General features: G+C 32.5%; 1 protein-coding gene and 1 long non-coding RNA gene across 2 annotated transcripts; one reads left to right on the top strand and one right to left on the bottom strand.

The window, feature by feature from the left end:
• The first annotated feature begins 4,430 nt into the window (after window positions 1–4,430).
• LOC146933498 (uncharacterized) lies at window positions 4,431–6,005 on the top strand. The gene is made up of 2 exons (XR_015007482.1): window positions 4,431–5,188; window positions 5,284–6,005. It is a non-coding gene; the product is annotated as an uncharacterized LOC146933498 (long non-coding RNA).
• A 2,766-nt stretch (window positions 6,006–8,771) lies between these two features.
• LOC146933497 (16S rRNA processing protein RimM family) lies at window positions 8,772–15,520 on the bottom strand. Its single transcript, XM_085705295.1, has 8 exons — window positions 15,044–15,520; window positions 13,984–14,094; window positions 13,197–13,481; window positions 12,429–12,628; window positions 11,482–11,779; window positions 10,956–11,066; window positions 9,910–10,101; window positions 8,772–9,177 (listed from the first exon to the last, which is right to left on the bottom strand). The coding sequence occupies exons 1-8, from the start codon at window positions 15,470–15,472 to the stop codon at window positions 8,830–8,832; spliced, it is 1,974 nt and encodes a 657-aa protein (XP_085561421.1). The 5' UTR covers window positions 15,473–15,520; the 3' UTR covers window positions 8,772–8,829.
• Window positions 15,521–16,237: the final 717 nt, after the last annotated feature.

Here is a 16,237-nt window from a genome sequence, read left to right as displayed (position 1 = left end):
GTGTAGCCTACATTAGGTTATATCGTAACATTATGCTAAGAGAAACCACAAAAATTAGATTGATACCACATTTTCGTACAATTTTTTTAGTTCATATCACTTATATGTTATTCAACATCTTCTCTTTTATCCATTATAATTTTAACTCACATTTGACACATTAACATCTCTCTCTCAAGTGTGCGAGTCTCCACGTCTGTAATTATGTGACATAGGCAAATAAGGTCAAATGAAGGCACAACATGGTCATAAAGATGGGATGGTAGTAATTAAATAGAAGGAGGTTTATATTTCTTACTTTTATGAGAAGAGAGAAAGGAAATTGAAAAAGAAAGAAGATGAAAAATAAATTTGAGATTGAGATAAATGATACAGGTAGAAAAAAAAAGAATTGTGTATTTGTCGATGAGGTTATAAGAAATAAAGTGAGTTGTTGGTAATTTTATAGGTCTATCGAAGAAGTTTGATATTTTTGGGTAATTAATTTGCCAAAAAATTATACCTAATTAAAAAACACTACAACATTTAAATCTTTTTAATAAGAACGAATTATGTCAACTCAACATTCTACGTGAGAATTTTTCTATAGTTAAATCCAACCAATGATCAAAAGTGAAGAAATTTGAAATAATATAGATTGATTAAAAAATAGTGCATGAAAATGAATAACATCCAAAAAATTATATTTAATATAAAAATGAAATAAATGACATCTAAAAACTAACAAAATAATTAATCATAATGTTCGGAGTTTTGAAGAAGACTAAAATAGGTTAGAACAACACATTAAGCTAAGTGCGACTATAAAAGTGAGATTGACACCACATCATCACCAAAATCTTAACACATTAGTTATATTGATCATCTCGCGTATCTATTTCTTAACAATTGACACATTAACATATCTTCGTTAAATGTGAGACTCTCTTCGTTTGAGATCTGGTGACATAGCCAAATAAAGCTAGACGAAGGCAAAACATAGTAAAAAAGGTTGGTTGATGGTGGTTTCATGGAAGGAGATTTATGTTTGCACATTTAATGAAAAAGAGAGAAAGAAAAATAGAAAAAGAAATAATATGAAAAAGAAATTTGAACATGAGAGAAATGATAACGGAAAAAAAGTAGTGTGTGTTTTGTCCGTGGAAATATTAAGAAAAGAGTGTGTTAGTGATAATTTGATGGGTTATTTGAAGGAGTACGAGATTTATGAGTAATTATTTCACCAAAAAATAGACTCAATAAAAAAACTCCACATCAATTTAAAATGTCTAATAAACATGTACACATGTACTTTATCAACTCATCATAACGTATATGTAGTTTTCTATTGTTCAATCTCATCAAAGATCAAAAGTGAAGATATTTGAAATATAGAGGTTGGATAAAAAATTGAATGAAATCGAACAACATCCAAAAATATATATTGAATATTAAAAAATTAAGATATTATATTAAAAAAATAAAAAAATTAAATAATTCATCATAATATTTGTAGTTATAAGGGAGCCTATAATGAATTGAATCATCACATTTGACTAATAAAACTCCAGAAGTGAGATTGACGCCACATCTTCACCTAAAACCTCAAGACATTAGGCATATTATCAATTCATTCATATGTTGCTCAATATATATTATTGCATCCAAAAGAGAAGTTTAACTCACATGACACATTAACATATCTCCCTTAAGGTTAGGAATCTCTGTGTATGTGATATAGTGACATAGCGAAATCAGATCAAAGATACAACATCGTAAAAAAATTTGGTTGGTGGTGGTTTCATAGAGGAGTGTTTTATGCGAAGAAAGAAAGTAAATTAAAAAAAGAAAGAAGATGAACAAGGAATTTGAACATGAGAGAAATTACGAGGGAACAAACTAAGGAAAGTATGTTTTACCCATGAGAGTATAGGTAATATAGTGAGTTACTGATAGTTTATGGATTTGTTGAAGGCGTTGGCGATTGCTGGTAATTATGCTACCAAAATATTAGACTCATTAAAAAAATACCACATCAATTTAAACTGTCTAATAAACATGTATTTTGTGACCTAACACATCTATATTTTCCACTATGATTCCACCAAACACCAAAAGTAAAGAAATTTATAGTAACAAAGGTTGAATAAAAAAATTGCATGAAAGTGAATGACATCTAAAAATTAAAATTTAAGGCTAAAAATTCAACAAATGACAGCCAAAAACTGAAACAAAAAAATCATCATAATATTATGTCTTCTGTGGAAGCCTACAATGGGTTGTATCATCACATTAGACTAAGACCAATCATATAAGTGAAATTGATATTGCACCAATCGTAAGATATTAGATATATGAGTCACCATACTTATATGTTGCTCAACATCTATTCTTGCATATAATGTGAAATTGTTACTCACAATTGACAAATTAACATCTCTCCACTAAGTATCATAGTCTCTGTATACGTGATCCACTACGAAGAACCGCTCCCCCACAATGTTGAACCGGGATATGATACCGTCGTTGGACCTTCAAGGGGAGACATCACTGGTGTGGATCGGCACATTGGAGAAAGAACAACCACACATGTGAGAATGATACCACATCTTCATTCAAAACTTTAAGGTTTAAGTATGTGTTTTTTTTCCATTTGTTTGTTGTTCAACCTCCACTATTTTATCAAATCTTTAGCTTTAATCAATACATGATACATAATAATATTCTCTATGTTAAGTAAAGCAAATTCTAGCCCGTGCTTTGCACGGGTGTCCAAACTAGTTATAATCATATTTGTAGGCATATTCAGTCGATTTATGATATTAACATGAATGTTGTGGGTTTGTTCACAGATTCATCCTTTTTGTTTTTAACGACTTTGAATTTATATTGTATCAATATACTCTATCAATTTGAATGAATGAATATCATTTATTTTTGTCAAAAAAATTTATAAAAAATAAAGGTTGGTTGATTTTTTATTTATGTTTTCTTTTTTATGACATTTTTTTCCTTATTATTAGGATAAAAGAAAAAATGAGTAGAATCACAATTCAATTCACGTGCAGAAGAAAATAAAAACTAACTAAATAAACAACAAAATTATTTTTGAGAAGCACGAAAACAACAAAAATGTCATGTACATTTACAGGGGAATATTAATGGAAGATATAGAAAAAGTTTTAAAAATTTCACAACTAAAAATTTTAAATGATGCAGTTTAAGTGGTTAATGAGTTCAAATCTACCTTATTTTAGATGGTTATTTGGCTGGACGGTCCTTCTCTTGAAGTTAGATTTAGAAGGCTTTATGAATTTTCAGAGAATAAATTAGCAAATGTATCTTTTGTGATGGGGTGTGAATGGCGAGGCTTGTAAGTGGTGTAGGACGTTGTTTGCATGGGATGAGGAGATGATGGGGGAGTTGGTGGAGTGGTTAACTTCTATTGTTGTGCAAGTTGATGCGACAGACCGTTTGATTTGGAGCTTCATTCTTCTAAACGTTGTATGGCTAAAAGTGCTTATAATAAATTGAATTCAACAGAAAACAATGTTTCATCGGTCAAAAATCAGGATTTTTGGCTAAAAGCGGTTCTGCTAAAAGTAAACTTTTTTGCCTGGCGGTTGTTTCTTGATCGTGTTCCGACAAAGAACAACTTGGTAAGGCGTCATATCATTGCTCTAACTAATCAAATTTGTTCAGCGGTATATGGTTTCTTAGAAGACAGAGACCATTTATTTGTAAAATGCATATTTTTTGGTCGGCTTTCGAATTTTGTTTCTGGTTGGTTATGATTCTCAAAAGCAGCACATGGTAGTTTAATGGATCTTTTTTAACAATTTGGTGGGTTAGAGGGATATTCGAAAAGTAGTCAGGTGGCTCTCAATATTATTTGGTTATCAGCAGTTTGAGTCATTTGAAAAGTGTGAGATAGGAAAATTTTCCAACGCAAGGAGGATCATTTAGAAACCTTAAGGGTGTGTTTGAATTGAAGGTTTAAGAGGGAAGTGAGGGGGAGTATTTACTTTTCTTTTTTAAACTATGGACAATTTAAAAAAAAAAAATTAAGTGTGATTGAAGTATTATATGATCATTTATCATCTTGTTGTTTCAATTGTTTTAAAAACATTTTATAGTGTCCGTAATTTAAAAAAGAAAAGTAAATTATCTCATCCTCTTCTCTCATAAACCCTTCATCCAAACACACCATAAGTGAGAAGGTTAAGCTCCAGGCCCTTTGGTGGTTAAAATCGACTTATGTTGCTTTCGATTTTGATTATCTTTACTGGAGGTTTAATCTTATCACATGCTTAAGGGTTGTTTCCTAGACTGTTTCCTTTGTTTCGTCTTTGGGGTTTCTAGAATGTAACTTTGACCTTTTGTTAAGTCGTTCTGGCTCATCTTATACCTGAGAGACTTATTCTCATTTTAATATGTGTGTGTGTGGCCATTTCATCATTTGTACAACTCAAACGAGAATAACAAATCTTATTCCTATACTTGTATGATACTTAAATCACCAAATAACTCTGATCGTTTAAGATAAAGGTTTACCACAAAGAATAAATGAATAAACTTTTGATAGATATGCAGACCTACGAGGTTTACACTCTTTAACCTTAAAATCTTTATGGAATTTTAACTTTTAAAATCTTTATGCAATAAAAAAGTTTTCCCAAAATTTAGTCTTGAGCCTCCTTTATTTTGCTCTTTTTTTCCCCATAGAAACTCTCTCTTCTCCTTCTACGACTACCACCTTCTTTTTCTTTTTCTTTTTCTTTCCTTTTCTTCTCTCCTCTCCCTGATTCTCGATTTTACCCTGTGTTCCAAAGTTTGTGTGAAATCATATCATAATATTATTAAAGGAATACCATGCTGCAAGTTTGCCCTAGAATTCACTATGCAAGGAATACCATTTTGTACTGATGGCATTGAAGCGGGAAAATACTAGGGATTCAGTTTTTGAAATGATTTTACTCTGCTACCCTTATGTTTGTATCATGTAAAGATCTGCACATATAGGTTGAAAAATTGGTTGATTGCCAAAAAAGTCTTTGTTTCACATGTGTAAGTGTAGCAGAACATCCTTCAATGACCACCGGTGCATGTGGTTATTTTTCTTCTATCCCTTCCTTCTTTATAAGTGCCTAATGGGAACAAGTAGCTCAAGCCATTTCAAAAACTTCTAAACTTGCATTCATACGGTTTGGTAAGAGTTTTGTGGAAGAAATGTTCCTTTCCATCATCTTAGGTATGGCTCGTCTGGAGATATAATATTGATAACAAAATCTCTTTCCATCATAGGATTTGTGCTGTTTTTTTCCTGCTGCAAGTGGCTGTGTTATAAGATCAGCTGCTGCTGTTTTCCTGTCCTTCATGGTGCGGTAGTCGGTTTTGGATGATTGGGTGTGCAGGCTGTTCCGGCAAGGCTATGGGTGGAGTCATAACTATTGTCTTTTGGTGGGTTTTTCTTTTTGAATTAATCTGCCTTTGCTTTGGTGGTTTGTTGCGCAGGTAATCTGGGATCGGATGGTAGCAGTAGAGTAGCAGCAGGGGACTTTACTGTGACGTGCTTCGGTTATGTGCAGTGCAGCGGTTGTAATAGGATTTGTGCTTATTTTGTTATCAATTAAATGTAAACAAAATTGAAGCTGCCAAGAATGTTTTCGAAGAATTTCTACAATGTAATCCAAAATCATAATTATAAAAGTTATCTACTTATCTGATCAAAGTAGAAATGAGTTTGAGGTTAGTGTGGAGAAGAGAAAAAATAAAGTACATTTCACTCAAAGTTGTGATCAGCTTGGAGCTCACTATAAACTCATTTTACCATGGCTTTTTTAAGTTCCAACATGTTAATTATAAAAGTTAGCTAGGGATAGATTTGGAGTTGAAAGTATGTATAAACTCATTTTTGATGTTTAGGATGAAAGCAAAAATAAACATGTAAAAAGAATCTTTCTTCATTGTTAATTTGTTCATAGACACTGACTGCTATTGATATATTATCAGACTTTCTGGTACTACATTTTCTTATAGCATTTTCATTCTGTTTTTGTTTTTATTTATCTAGCATAATATGTATCATGCATAATGTTTTAATTGTTTGATCATTGTTTTAACAAAAAAAATAAGCGCTTAATTTCCCTAAGCCCATAAAAACAGTTCAGTTTATTTCTGTCAGGTGAATTTTATTTCTGTCATTGGATGTTGTCACCATGTGGTAGCTGCTAGCGTTCAGTTTGGCATTTTGAAAAAAGGATGTCTGCTCATTAATAGATAAATATAATTCAGTCGGTGTTCCTATCCAATTCTGCACTATTCTAGCTCATGTAATGCATATGAGTTTGTTGTAGCATATGCTATTCTTTAGGACAGAGCTCCTCTTCTGTTAAGCATAATTTCTCCTAAATTATTGTAACAAATTAAAGAGCTGACTTTTTTTTTTTTGAAACGGCAAATTTTATTCACGTCGAGAAGTTGCAAAGAGCAACCAACCTCGCGGATAGAAGACCAATTACAAAAGGCGCCGCATATATACGGTACACCAAAGATGAAAAGAATCCCAAAAGTGGTAACAACAATCGATGAGGCCGACCTATACTTACTAACACTAAGCATATTCCTGCCTCATCAATGTACTTACCGAAACACATCAAAACTCAGGCTCCAGCCTGCTAACCACACCAGAACAGAGGACCGGACCATAGCAGGCCCACTTGGCACAACAGAACCCACACTACCGCTCAGCTCATAATTAAAGAGCTGACTCAATCAATTTGTATCTGAATTTAGTTAATACCACAAAAGCATTTTTTTTTTCTTTCTCATGTCCCATATCTTTCTCATGTCCCATGTCTACTACAATCAATTTTCTCTCATGGACAACTATATGCGCTTCAAGGAAAGGCTTGAAGATACCGGTAATTGACGAAAAAAATTGAAGATGTAGATGTAATGTAAAAAAAAATTAAAGATGTAGATGTAATGTCAAACTTAGTTTACAAAGACGTATTTCATAATGTTCGGTAGCTACTTACAAAAATGTATTGAATTTCCATTACGATAGTGAAAATTGTGATAAAAATGTATTTAATTTTTATCATGAAGTTTTTTTTAAGAGGTGTGTATATAAAAATATTTTTAAAAAAGTTTGTTGGTAAATGTCCTTGAAAGACATTTTAGAATGATTTTCATCTCATTATATAACTATTAATTTCTTTTGTGATTTTTAATATGCATAGGTCAATTGATAACTATAATTGACGAAAAAAATTAAAGCAGTAGATGTAATGTCAAATGTAGTTTACCGATGTGATATTGGAATGAAGTTTCAATTATAATATATTTCACATTATTTTAATTTATATATTCATGTGATATTGTAGTCCTAAATTGCTAATATATTATGCTCATCATTGACCCGTGCGATAGCACGGGTCGCGCGATCTAGTTAGCTTTTCATGAAGTTTCTCGATGGACCTTCTAATTCCCTTATATTTTTATTTTTAGGGGCCCGTTATATATTATTATTAGATTATAAGAATAATAGTAATAACTTGTCAAAAAAAGAATAATAGTAATAATGATAGCACAAAATACATTTCTTTTCCTTCAATAATTTAATGAAATAGAACTTTCTAGCTTCCTCTATATTCAGCCGAAAAAGAAATGCATCTCCATTATTTTATCCAATATCATTTTACTTATCTAATAATAGTTTAATAATATAATGTTAGGTTTTGGTAACTCCTTCAGGCATTATTTAAGGTCTTTAAACAGTAAATTTTTAAGAAATATTGAAAATTGAAGCGTTTATCTTTTAACTCTTTATCGAACTTATCCTTTAAATTTTTTAGGATACTAGACATATTAGAATTTGGGTCGTGATTAGCTCATTCTTACATGATCATATTTTAAAATGAATATTGCACTTACTAATAAACACATGTCCAAATCTTATCTCTTTAGAGGTGAACTCTTTCACACTCCTCTTCTGTCCAAGAGAGAACCTCCGGAGGGTGTCGCAAGTGGTCCATTGCAGTGACTTGATAGTTGATGACCCAACATATCATATATCATCCAATGTGAGACTTTTTAACACATCATCTCACATACATAACTGAATATCTAAAAGGTGCCTTGAGTGACCTGATAGTTGACGGCCAAACAGATCTTGATAGTCTCTAAATACCATATTAAAATTGGTTGAATCTAACTCATCCTTACAAAATTAACTTTTAAAATTAGGACTCTTTAACATAACTAACAAAAACTTTTTAACTGAGAATCAACCTCAAGATCACCCTTGTCACTCCGCTCTATAACCCTCGCAACTCAACCGCCAAGTTCGACTTAATCCCCTAAACATTTGGTTTAGTTTATTTTTTTTGGGAAACATTTGGTTTAGTATTGTTGTCCTCGATGAATGAAAACCATATCCAACCCTACGAATTGCCATTCATATATGGTTGAATTTTTGTCCTCGTATAGCTTATATGATATGGAGAAATGATATTTGTACAACCATTTTGTGACAACTTTTATACAACTTTCTCTCTCATACTCATATTATGTTCTTTTCCTCTCTCATCCTTTTTCTCTCTCCATTGTTTTTGACCAATAAAAAGAGAGAAAAACAAGGTTGTCATCAAAGTTGTCTCCAAATGGATGTACATATATCACTACTCTATGATATGTTATAATTCCATGGATTTAAAGGAATGTCATACATATATACATACGTGCCATTCTTTTTTTTTTTTTATCTTTCCATTCCCTACTCTAGCCGGTTATTCTGAAGCATTCATTATCTCATATATCATCTCAGCTAAAATATAATTTATGGTATTATTCTCTAACCTCTACTATACAAACCTTATCCAACGGACATGCATTTAAGGAACTATATACACTACAAGATAGCTCGTATGAGTTTGGGGTGGACGAGGTAACGGTAACCCAGTCTTTATCAACACTCTCAATAAAGGAATTTGTCTTGGCGGTTGCATCAAATCGAAGTTTGTAGCTCTGCTTCGTTAGCTTCTTTACAAATTCCATCGACAATATCATGTCCAAATTTTCATCTGGATCAGCTATTGTAGATGTAATCTGTATCCCAATTTTGGCTTCCCGCGAATCAACCAACCCAACAAGTAGTGAATTTCCACCAACACTTCTTTCACATGGACAACATAACTGGAAGAATGCACAACACAAATGAATCAGGTGCAGTACATACCAATATATCACAGAAATGCAATTAGTAGTTTTTTATTGAAAAGAAAAGATCCATGTGCAAATCCAGAGGAGAACGAATATGCCAACTTTTGAATCACGGAAATTCCAGAATATAATGGTAAAATGTTTGAGTTTAATTCAGTATCTTACTTAACACAGTATTTCAGATTAGCAACTACGTCTACAACTTAACATGCAAACAATGATGGAATCTCTTGAGCCTCAAATTTTCCTACTTTTGAAATATTCAAAAGAAGCGTGTTTATATATCTGGCAGTGAAACTTGCTTTAGCTCTCATAGGCTGACTTACATAATGTATATAAGAGGCAATCATGTTGTGTCCACAAGTATTACCTTCATGTATATTACTTATATTATTATTAATAAAATGAAGGGTCCTGAAAAAAATTTGTGCGCGTGAAAAAACCTACATAAAATAAATTGACATAAAACACACTACACCAAAAGCAACAATTCAATCGGAACTTGGGCAAAGGAAAAAACAGAGTCCATCATTCAGCTATTTGGCTATAGACATGAAGCCAAATAGACTTCAACAATGACTCGACCATTAGCAACTAAAAAATTTAAGGATGTCTCCATTGCTTTGGTTATAGTTGTGTATTGAAACTTGACGAATAAATATAAAATCAGCATCAATCTCAATGTATAGCAAAAGATAATCTTACCTCAAGGTACTCAACACCCATGTTAATCAGATTATCTGTAATGCCATGTTTTGAAAACAAGCTAATAAATCCTCCTGATCCAACAGGAGATTGGAGTATTTCCCAAGGCGACTTCATTAAAATCTTGTATTTGTTTTGTCCTTCTAGTGAACTGCTGACAACTGGAAGCTTCTCTTCTTCCAAAAACCATACCTGCAAGAGGATTAAAAGCAAGAAGCTAATAAGCAAGAGAAGAACTTGACACATTCCATTTTAAATTGAAAAAAATTGTTTATGTACAGATTTGCGGTTAATGTCTACAGATGGAGCACCACTTCACATGCCTCACGTGACATGTATTGTTTACAGTTTATCATCTTCAAAGGAAAATAGCATACTACTCCCTCCGTCCCTCTATATAAGCTCTCTTTGCCTTTTCCACATTTTTTAAGAAAAGTTGTTAGTGCAATTAATGTGTCTATTTTGTGTGTTAACATTACCAAATTGTCCTTTGTTTGTATGTGTATTAAATTTGACTTTTCATATTTCAAGACAAGGTAGTAGTATTAGTTAGGGGTATGTTTAGGGAAAAAAAATAATAAATGCATCTAGTAATTTGAAAATGGGTTTATATTTAGGGACAAAGTTTTAGTCAAATGAGTGCTTATATATAGGGATGGAGGGAGTAGTTAAAAGTTACAGAAAAGCTGAAATTTTCAATTTCTGAGAAATGAGGAAACAATATTCCATCCCTTACAATTCTTCAGACTAAAAACCACCATGGTTATATGGTTAGGTCTAATACTCATATTCCAACACTGACAGACGACACATTTTTTTAACAAGGTAAAGTAGAAACTCAAGATTAAGGGTAGTTTGGAAACTCAAGATTAAGGGTAATTTGGAAACTCAAGTTTATGATTTTTTCCTTTTAACCAAAATCTTTGAACTTTAAGAATATGTAATTTTGGACACAGCAAGAGATATGTGCCACTAACAAATTTTAATACATATCTAACCAAGATAATTCAAAATGCAAAAGGAAAGGTGCTTGAAATTATGTGAACCTTTTCAGAGTCGAACGCGAAGTGATTGTTCCTTGTAAAGAGATTTCTTAAAGACTGGATTTGTTGGGCCGAGGAAACCAAAATTAAAGGAACAGATACACGATCGTTAACCTGTAAAAATGGAAATTCATTAGATGATCATAAGCTTTTTAGTGTACCTTGTAGTCTAGTCACTCCCAAAAGACACTTAGCCAGATAAACATCACAGATCAGCTTAACTTATATCATCTTATTTCACCTAGTATGAATTAAAACAAACATCATCCAAGTAGAAAAGGAAGAATCAAAAGATAGAAGATAGGACATCCTCCTTTAAAATAGTGGAAATGAGATGAACAAGAAGAACAGAACATTAAGATGGTTGTTTTTGACGATCTCTTTGAATATTTTTTTAACAGATTATTGTTTAGTTAAAATTAATTTATAATACAACATCTATCTAAAGAAACAAGTAAATTTTTGCAGCAAAGAAGTTTCATGCGAAAGATGTGTACCAAAAACACACAAAAAATCACAATTAAACAACCTTTACAAACTTTTCATGATCAGAGAGTAAGTTTTGAAGCATGCGTAGTGTTGAAGTTTCAGTTGCTTCATTTTCAACAACTTCAGGATCATAAATGCATCCTTCATTCTCTTTTTCTTTCAATAGCAAGACAATAGCCATTTTGCCATTAGAAATTAGCTCAACTCCCTTCTCTTTCATATTGATGATATTCCTAACCAACTTGGTTTTACTTCCAGTTAGGAGAGACTTTTCAGATATTTGTACAGTACGTATACGCTTTTCTTCCATGGCACTGACCAACTCAGCTGCATTCCATCTGATTTAAAGAAGTTAAAACACAAATAAAAATTCACACCAATTCGAAAGAAATTTTTCCTTTTGTAATAGTGACACAAAAGCCAAGAAAATAATGATGAAAAGGTGAAGTTTAGCAAGGAAACAAAGTGAATAGTTTAAGTTAAAATAAGTTAGCATGACCTATCATTTCGTATCGGCAGAGATGAATACCTTTGTCCTAAGCCTAGTATTTCAACAACCTTTCAATACAAATAGAATAAAAATGTACAAAATGGTAACAGGTTATTTATGGACTACAATAATAATATCTCTGTTTTTTTTTGGTTTGCATATGGGGGGCCTCTATTGGGGAGTTTTTTTTATTTGCATATGGGGCCTCTAATGGGGAGAAGTCTGTAGAATTGTGCCTGAGATGGTTTGGACATGTGAGGAAAAGACTAATAGAACCTCCGGTTAGAAAGAATTGATTAAATGTAGGATAACTCAATAATAAGAAGTATATAAGGAAGACCTACAAAGACTGTAAGTGAAACCAATAGAAAGAGTCTAAAATTAAATGGCTTTACTGAAAATTTTGTTTTGTATAGAGCACAACAACATTGGTTTAATTCATGTTCCCAAGCCTGCTTAGTGGAAAAAATAAACTTTGGATTGGTACATTAACTTGCCTGTTGGCTGGTTGTTCAAGACTTTGTAAGGCATCCTGAAGTAATCTGGAGTTTACACCAACAATCTGATCGCTAAGCAAGCTCCATTGTTCTTTCTCTCCGCATTGAAATCCATGAAAGACATGTTGTTGATCCATTTCACAGAGTTTCTTTTTTGCTGCTATGAGACGCTTTTGGAACTTTTTCCTTTCTTTCCATTCCTGAAAATCATCAAAAAATAATTATTCATAATTTGAATCAATTGTACATGGTGGAAAACACCCAGTCAAACATAGATATCACAACAGGAGAATCAATTCATGAAAGGAAATTTAGAATACAAATGATACAGGTGAAGATATTGGGATGAATGGCACTAGCATAATGCCACAGTATGGAAATCTAATTGGGATGGATAGCACAGGTAGAATGCCAAGTGAAAATGAAACTTCATTCGGATTGCAGCAAGTATGTCAGTGTGACTACCTTGTAAACGGAAGAAAAAGTAAGTAATAGAAACCATTACTAAATGCTAGATAATTGTGTTTTAGTTTTAGGGTTGATTCTTGGGTACATGGTGTTTTACTGTAAAAGAGAAGTAGGCAACATACACAGAAATATTTTAAAACAGATGCTCAATCACAAAACACCGGTCAACTCTCAATTTGCCTTAAAAAGTTTAAGACAGATAAAGGAAACATGGAATCAGCAGGAATAAGCATAAAACTTCAAACATACTAACAATGAAAATTTCTGATAGTAACAAAGTATCGGGAGAATATGGCTCACAAGTTGGCGTCTTTCTTTTTTGGACCTATCATCAAATCGTAAGTTTAACTCCAAAAGTCCCTTGGGCGGAGTAATATGCATTTCTCTTCTATTCATATCAACATCTGGAACAATTGCTTCAACAAAAGGTACCAAAACAAGCTGACCAGATGCTTCTATTTCTTCTGGCTTTGGCTTGCCATTTTTATCAAGCACATCAAAGGATGAATCAAGTGAAATTTGAAGTAGATCATTTGCTCCATTGTTGAAAACATTAATAACTGTTCCCAAAAGTTTTCCATTTTCCTGATAAGAGGTATGGTCAACAACTTCAAATATTGCATTTTAAGGATTAAAACTAACAAGAAGGTGACAAAATACCAAGGTAGAAAAATAAAAACTTATATAAAATAACAAATATTAAGGTTATTGATAATAGCCACTTTTAGTTTTTATCAAATATTAGCACTTAACATTTAGCATGCTGAATCATTGGTACAAATGAATGCTAGCATTCAGATATGTATCTACAAAGAGCTCCATAGAAAAAGGATTAGTCATGTTCCATGAGAGACTCTAAATTAACATGGCAAACAATTGGCCTTTTTGTTACAATAGTTCACCAGGGAGAATTACCAAATTAATAAAAGACCACAAAAATATAAAAGAAAAACAGTAGGCAAAGAAAATTAATTTTGTTTAATTTTAAGGTGATGCTTGAACAAAAGTTAAAATGGCAAATAAGAGAAGAGAAAGTAGTTTGTCTTTTCACATGCATGTACACACACGATTCATGATTAGCACAAACCTTCATAAAAACTCGCATCCCATTGAGATCATGTGTGTAAAATTCACCCTCTTCGAGTTCAGGCTTGTCTTCTTCCGTCACAAGCAAGGTAGCACCAATAAGCATCTTAGCCTGCATGATGTGTTGATTAGTCAAGGCCAAAAGGATGCACAAGCACATCATATGATCAAACAGACAATGGCAAAATAACTAAAGTTGAATTCTCCATTTGCAACTATGAATGCTAGATTCCTTGAGTCCCAACTGAGGAACAACAAAATCGTGTGACAATTACTTTGACAAAAAGTAACATCTATGTTTGGCATCACAACATCAAACTGTCTTTGAAACATGATTGGACCAAAGATAATTCACAAAAATGCTCCCTCTTTCTCGAATTAACGTATGCCGGACAGACTAGTAATAATTAACACATTTAGTACTGTATGGAGCTATTCATTATGATTTCAGGTTCACAAAATATGGGGAAAACCAAAAAAGGGTAAAAAAAAAAGTTGCTCCATTTTCGATTCCACAGTGGTAGTACTTTTTTATTTAACAATTAAATATAACCATCAAACAATACTATATTCTTTTTTATTTTGCACACATCAAAGGACCTTCCAACACCTTAATGCCCCCACTTAAGTCACAAGCTTGCGTTACCAAACTCGGAAAACGGCATTGTGCTAGAACAAAAATGACAATAAAATCTTATAATTTTAATGAGAAATCAGCAAAACAGTCTCTAAAGTCTAAACAAAATCACATTTTGTAAGTAAATTTTTTTTTTTTTTTTTATTGTTAGTTGAAATTGTCATGTTTCACAAAGATTAAGTCCCAGTTTGTATTGACTACTTTGAGTTTATCTACAGGTATAGCACCTGTTAGACTGGTTTAGAGAGTTCACGAAAACAACTTATGACATGACCATCCATAAGGTATTTTTCAACTTGCTTTCATAAGCAGTACAGGTTAGCTTATGAAAACAATTTGACTATATTACAAGCAAGTGGTTAATTAATCCAAACAATGCCTAATATCCACTAGTGTATTCCTCTTGAAAATGATTATTAATTACCTCCTCCGCAGAATCAATTCCTGTGAATTTGAGTATCCAACAATTTTGTCCAGAGTGTTCCCTACCTTCTTCAAGCTCAATTTCCTGAACGCTTTCTCCACCCATAACCATCTGCTTCAACCATCTTCTCCCAGGCGTGGAAAATCTGAGTTCAGGAAAATCAGTGTTAGGCTTAACACGAACATCGCCTTGAAAACCGTGAACACCGGATACATAACCAATATCAACGAATCGCGGTTCATTGTCAACAACAACAACAACAGGTTCGCGGTGGGTAGTTGTAGCTGCTTTAAGGGGGTGGAAATGAATAGGGAAGTGTTTGGTTGGAGAAAAAGGTTTGAAACGGTGGAAAGTGCCTCCAAGCGAAGTAGGGATAAGAGTGAGAAATGGGCGTTGAGAGATTGTTGTGAAAGTGTTTGGTATCTGCATTTTCAATTTCTGCTTCTTGCTCACTTCAGCGTTTGCCAACCATAAAACACGTAAATTATCCCCCTCCCTTCATAATTAAGAAGAAATCTCATTTTCCATTCAAAAAAGAAATCCCATTTTATATTTAATTTTTTTTGAGGACTCATTTATTTGAGTAATTATTTTCAAACCAATTTAACTTTTATTTACGTAATAATTATTTTCAAACCAATTTAACTTTTATTTACGTCTGTCCAACTAGGAGTGCTTCTTTTTTTGGTGGTGGTCGGGATTCGAACCCCAAACCTTGCATATATTATGCATTGTCCATACCAACTGAGTTAAACTCACGATGACAATTAGGAGTGCTTCTAAAAAAACAAAAATAGAAGTGAGAATAGATTGCATTAAATTATTAGAAGAAAAAAACTAAGGTATAAATAAATTTAAATTCTCGGCTCAGTTGGAGTATGCCCTCTTAAAAGTATCACGTTAAATTCTCTCCGATGCCAATTTGGATGAGCTAATTTATCTTAAAAAAAGACAATTAACAATGAATGTTATCATTTATATATTAATAAAAAATATGCTTAAAAATAAATAACCATATTATTTTATGTCATTTAAATTTTAGCAAATATTTGTCAATTTATAGTTTAAATTTAACAAATGAAACCTCTATATAAAATAAAAGGTTAATTACTAACATAGATGAGAATCAAGCCTTGCATGGTGATTGGCTGGTTGTTACTGGGAGAAAGAAAACACCCAATCAATTCTCCTTAA

This window comes from Medicago sativa, chromosome 4, assembly GCF_051527215.1.
Source record: "Medicago sativa cultivar Bolivia chromosome 4, Bolivia_mono, whole genome shotgun sequence".
Taxonomy (NCBI): Eukaryota; Viridiplantae; Streptophyta; class Magnoliopsida; order Fabales; family Fabaceae; genus Medicago; species Medicago sativa.
This window is presented reverse-complemented; position numbering and strand designations above follow the sequence as displayed.

What these genes read in the sequence shown, in the direction of transcription:
- LOC146933497 (XM_085705295.1), bottom strand. Translation starts at nt 15,472, where the DNA reads ATGCAGATACCAAACACTTTCACAACAATCTCTCAACGCCCATTTCTC. An exon ending in GGATGCGAGTTTTTATGAAG is followed by an intron (nt 13,482 to 13,983) that starts GTTTGTGCTAAT and finishes ACCTCTTATCAG; the next exon opens with GAAAATGGAAAACTTTTGGG. An exon ending in TCGCGTTCGACTCTGAAAAG is followed by an intron (nt 10,102 to 10,955) that starts GTTCACATAATT and finishes ATCCTCTTGCAG; the next exon opens with GTATGGTTTTTGGAAGAAGA.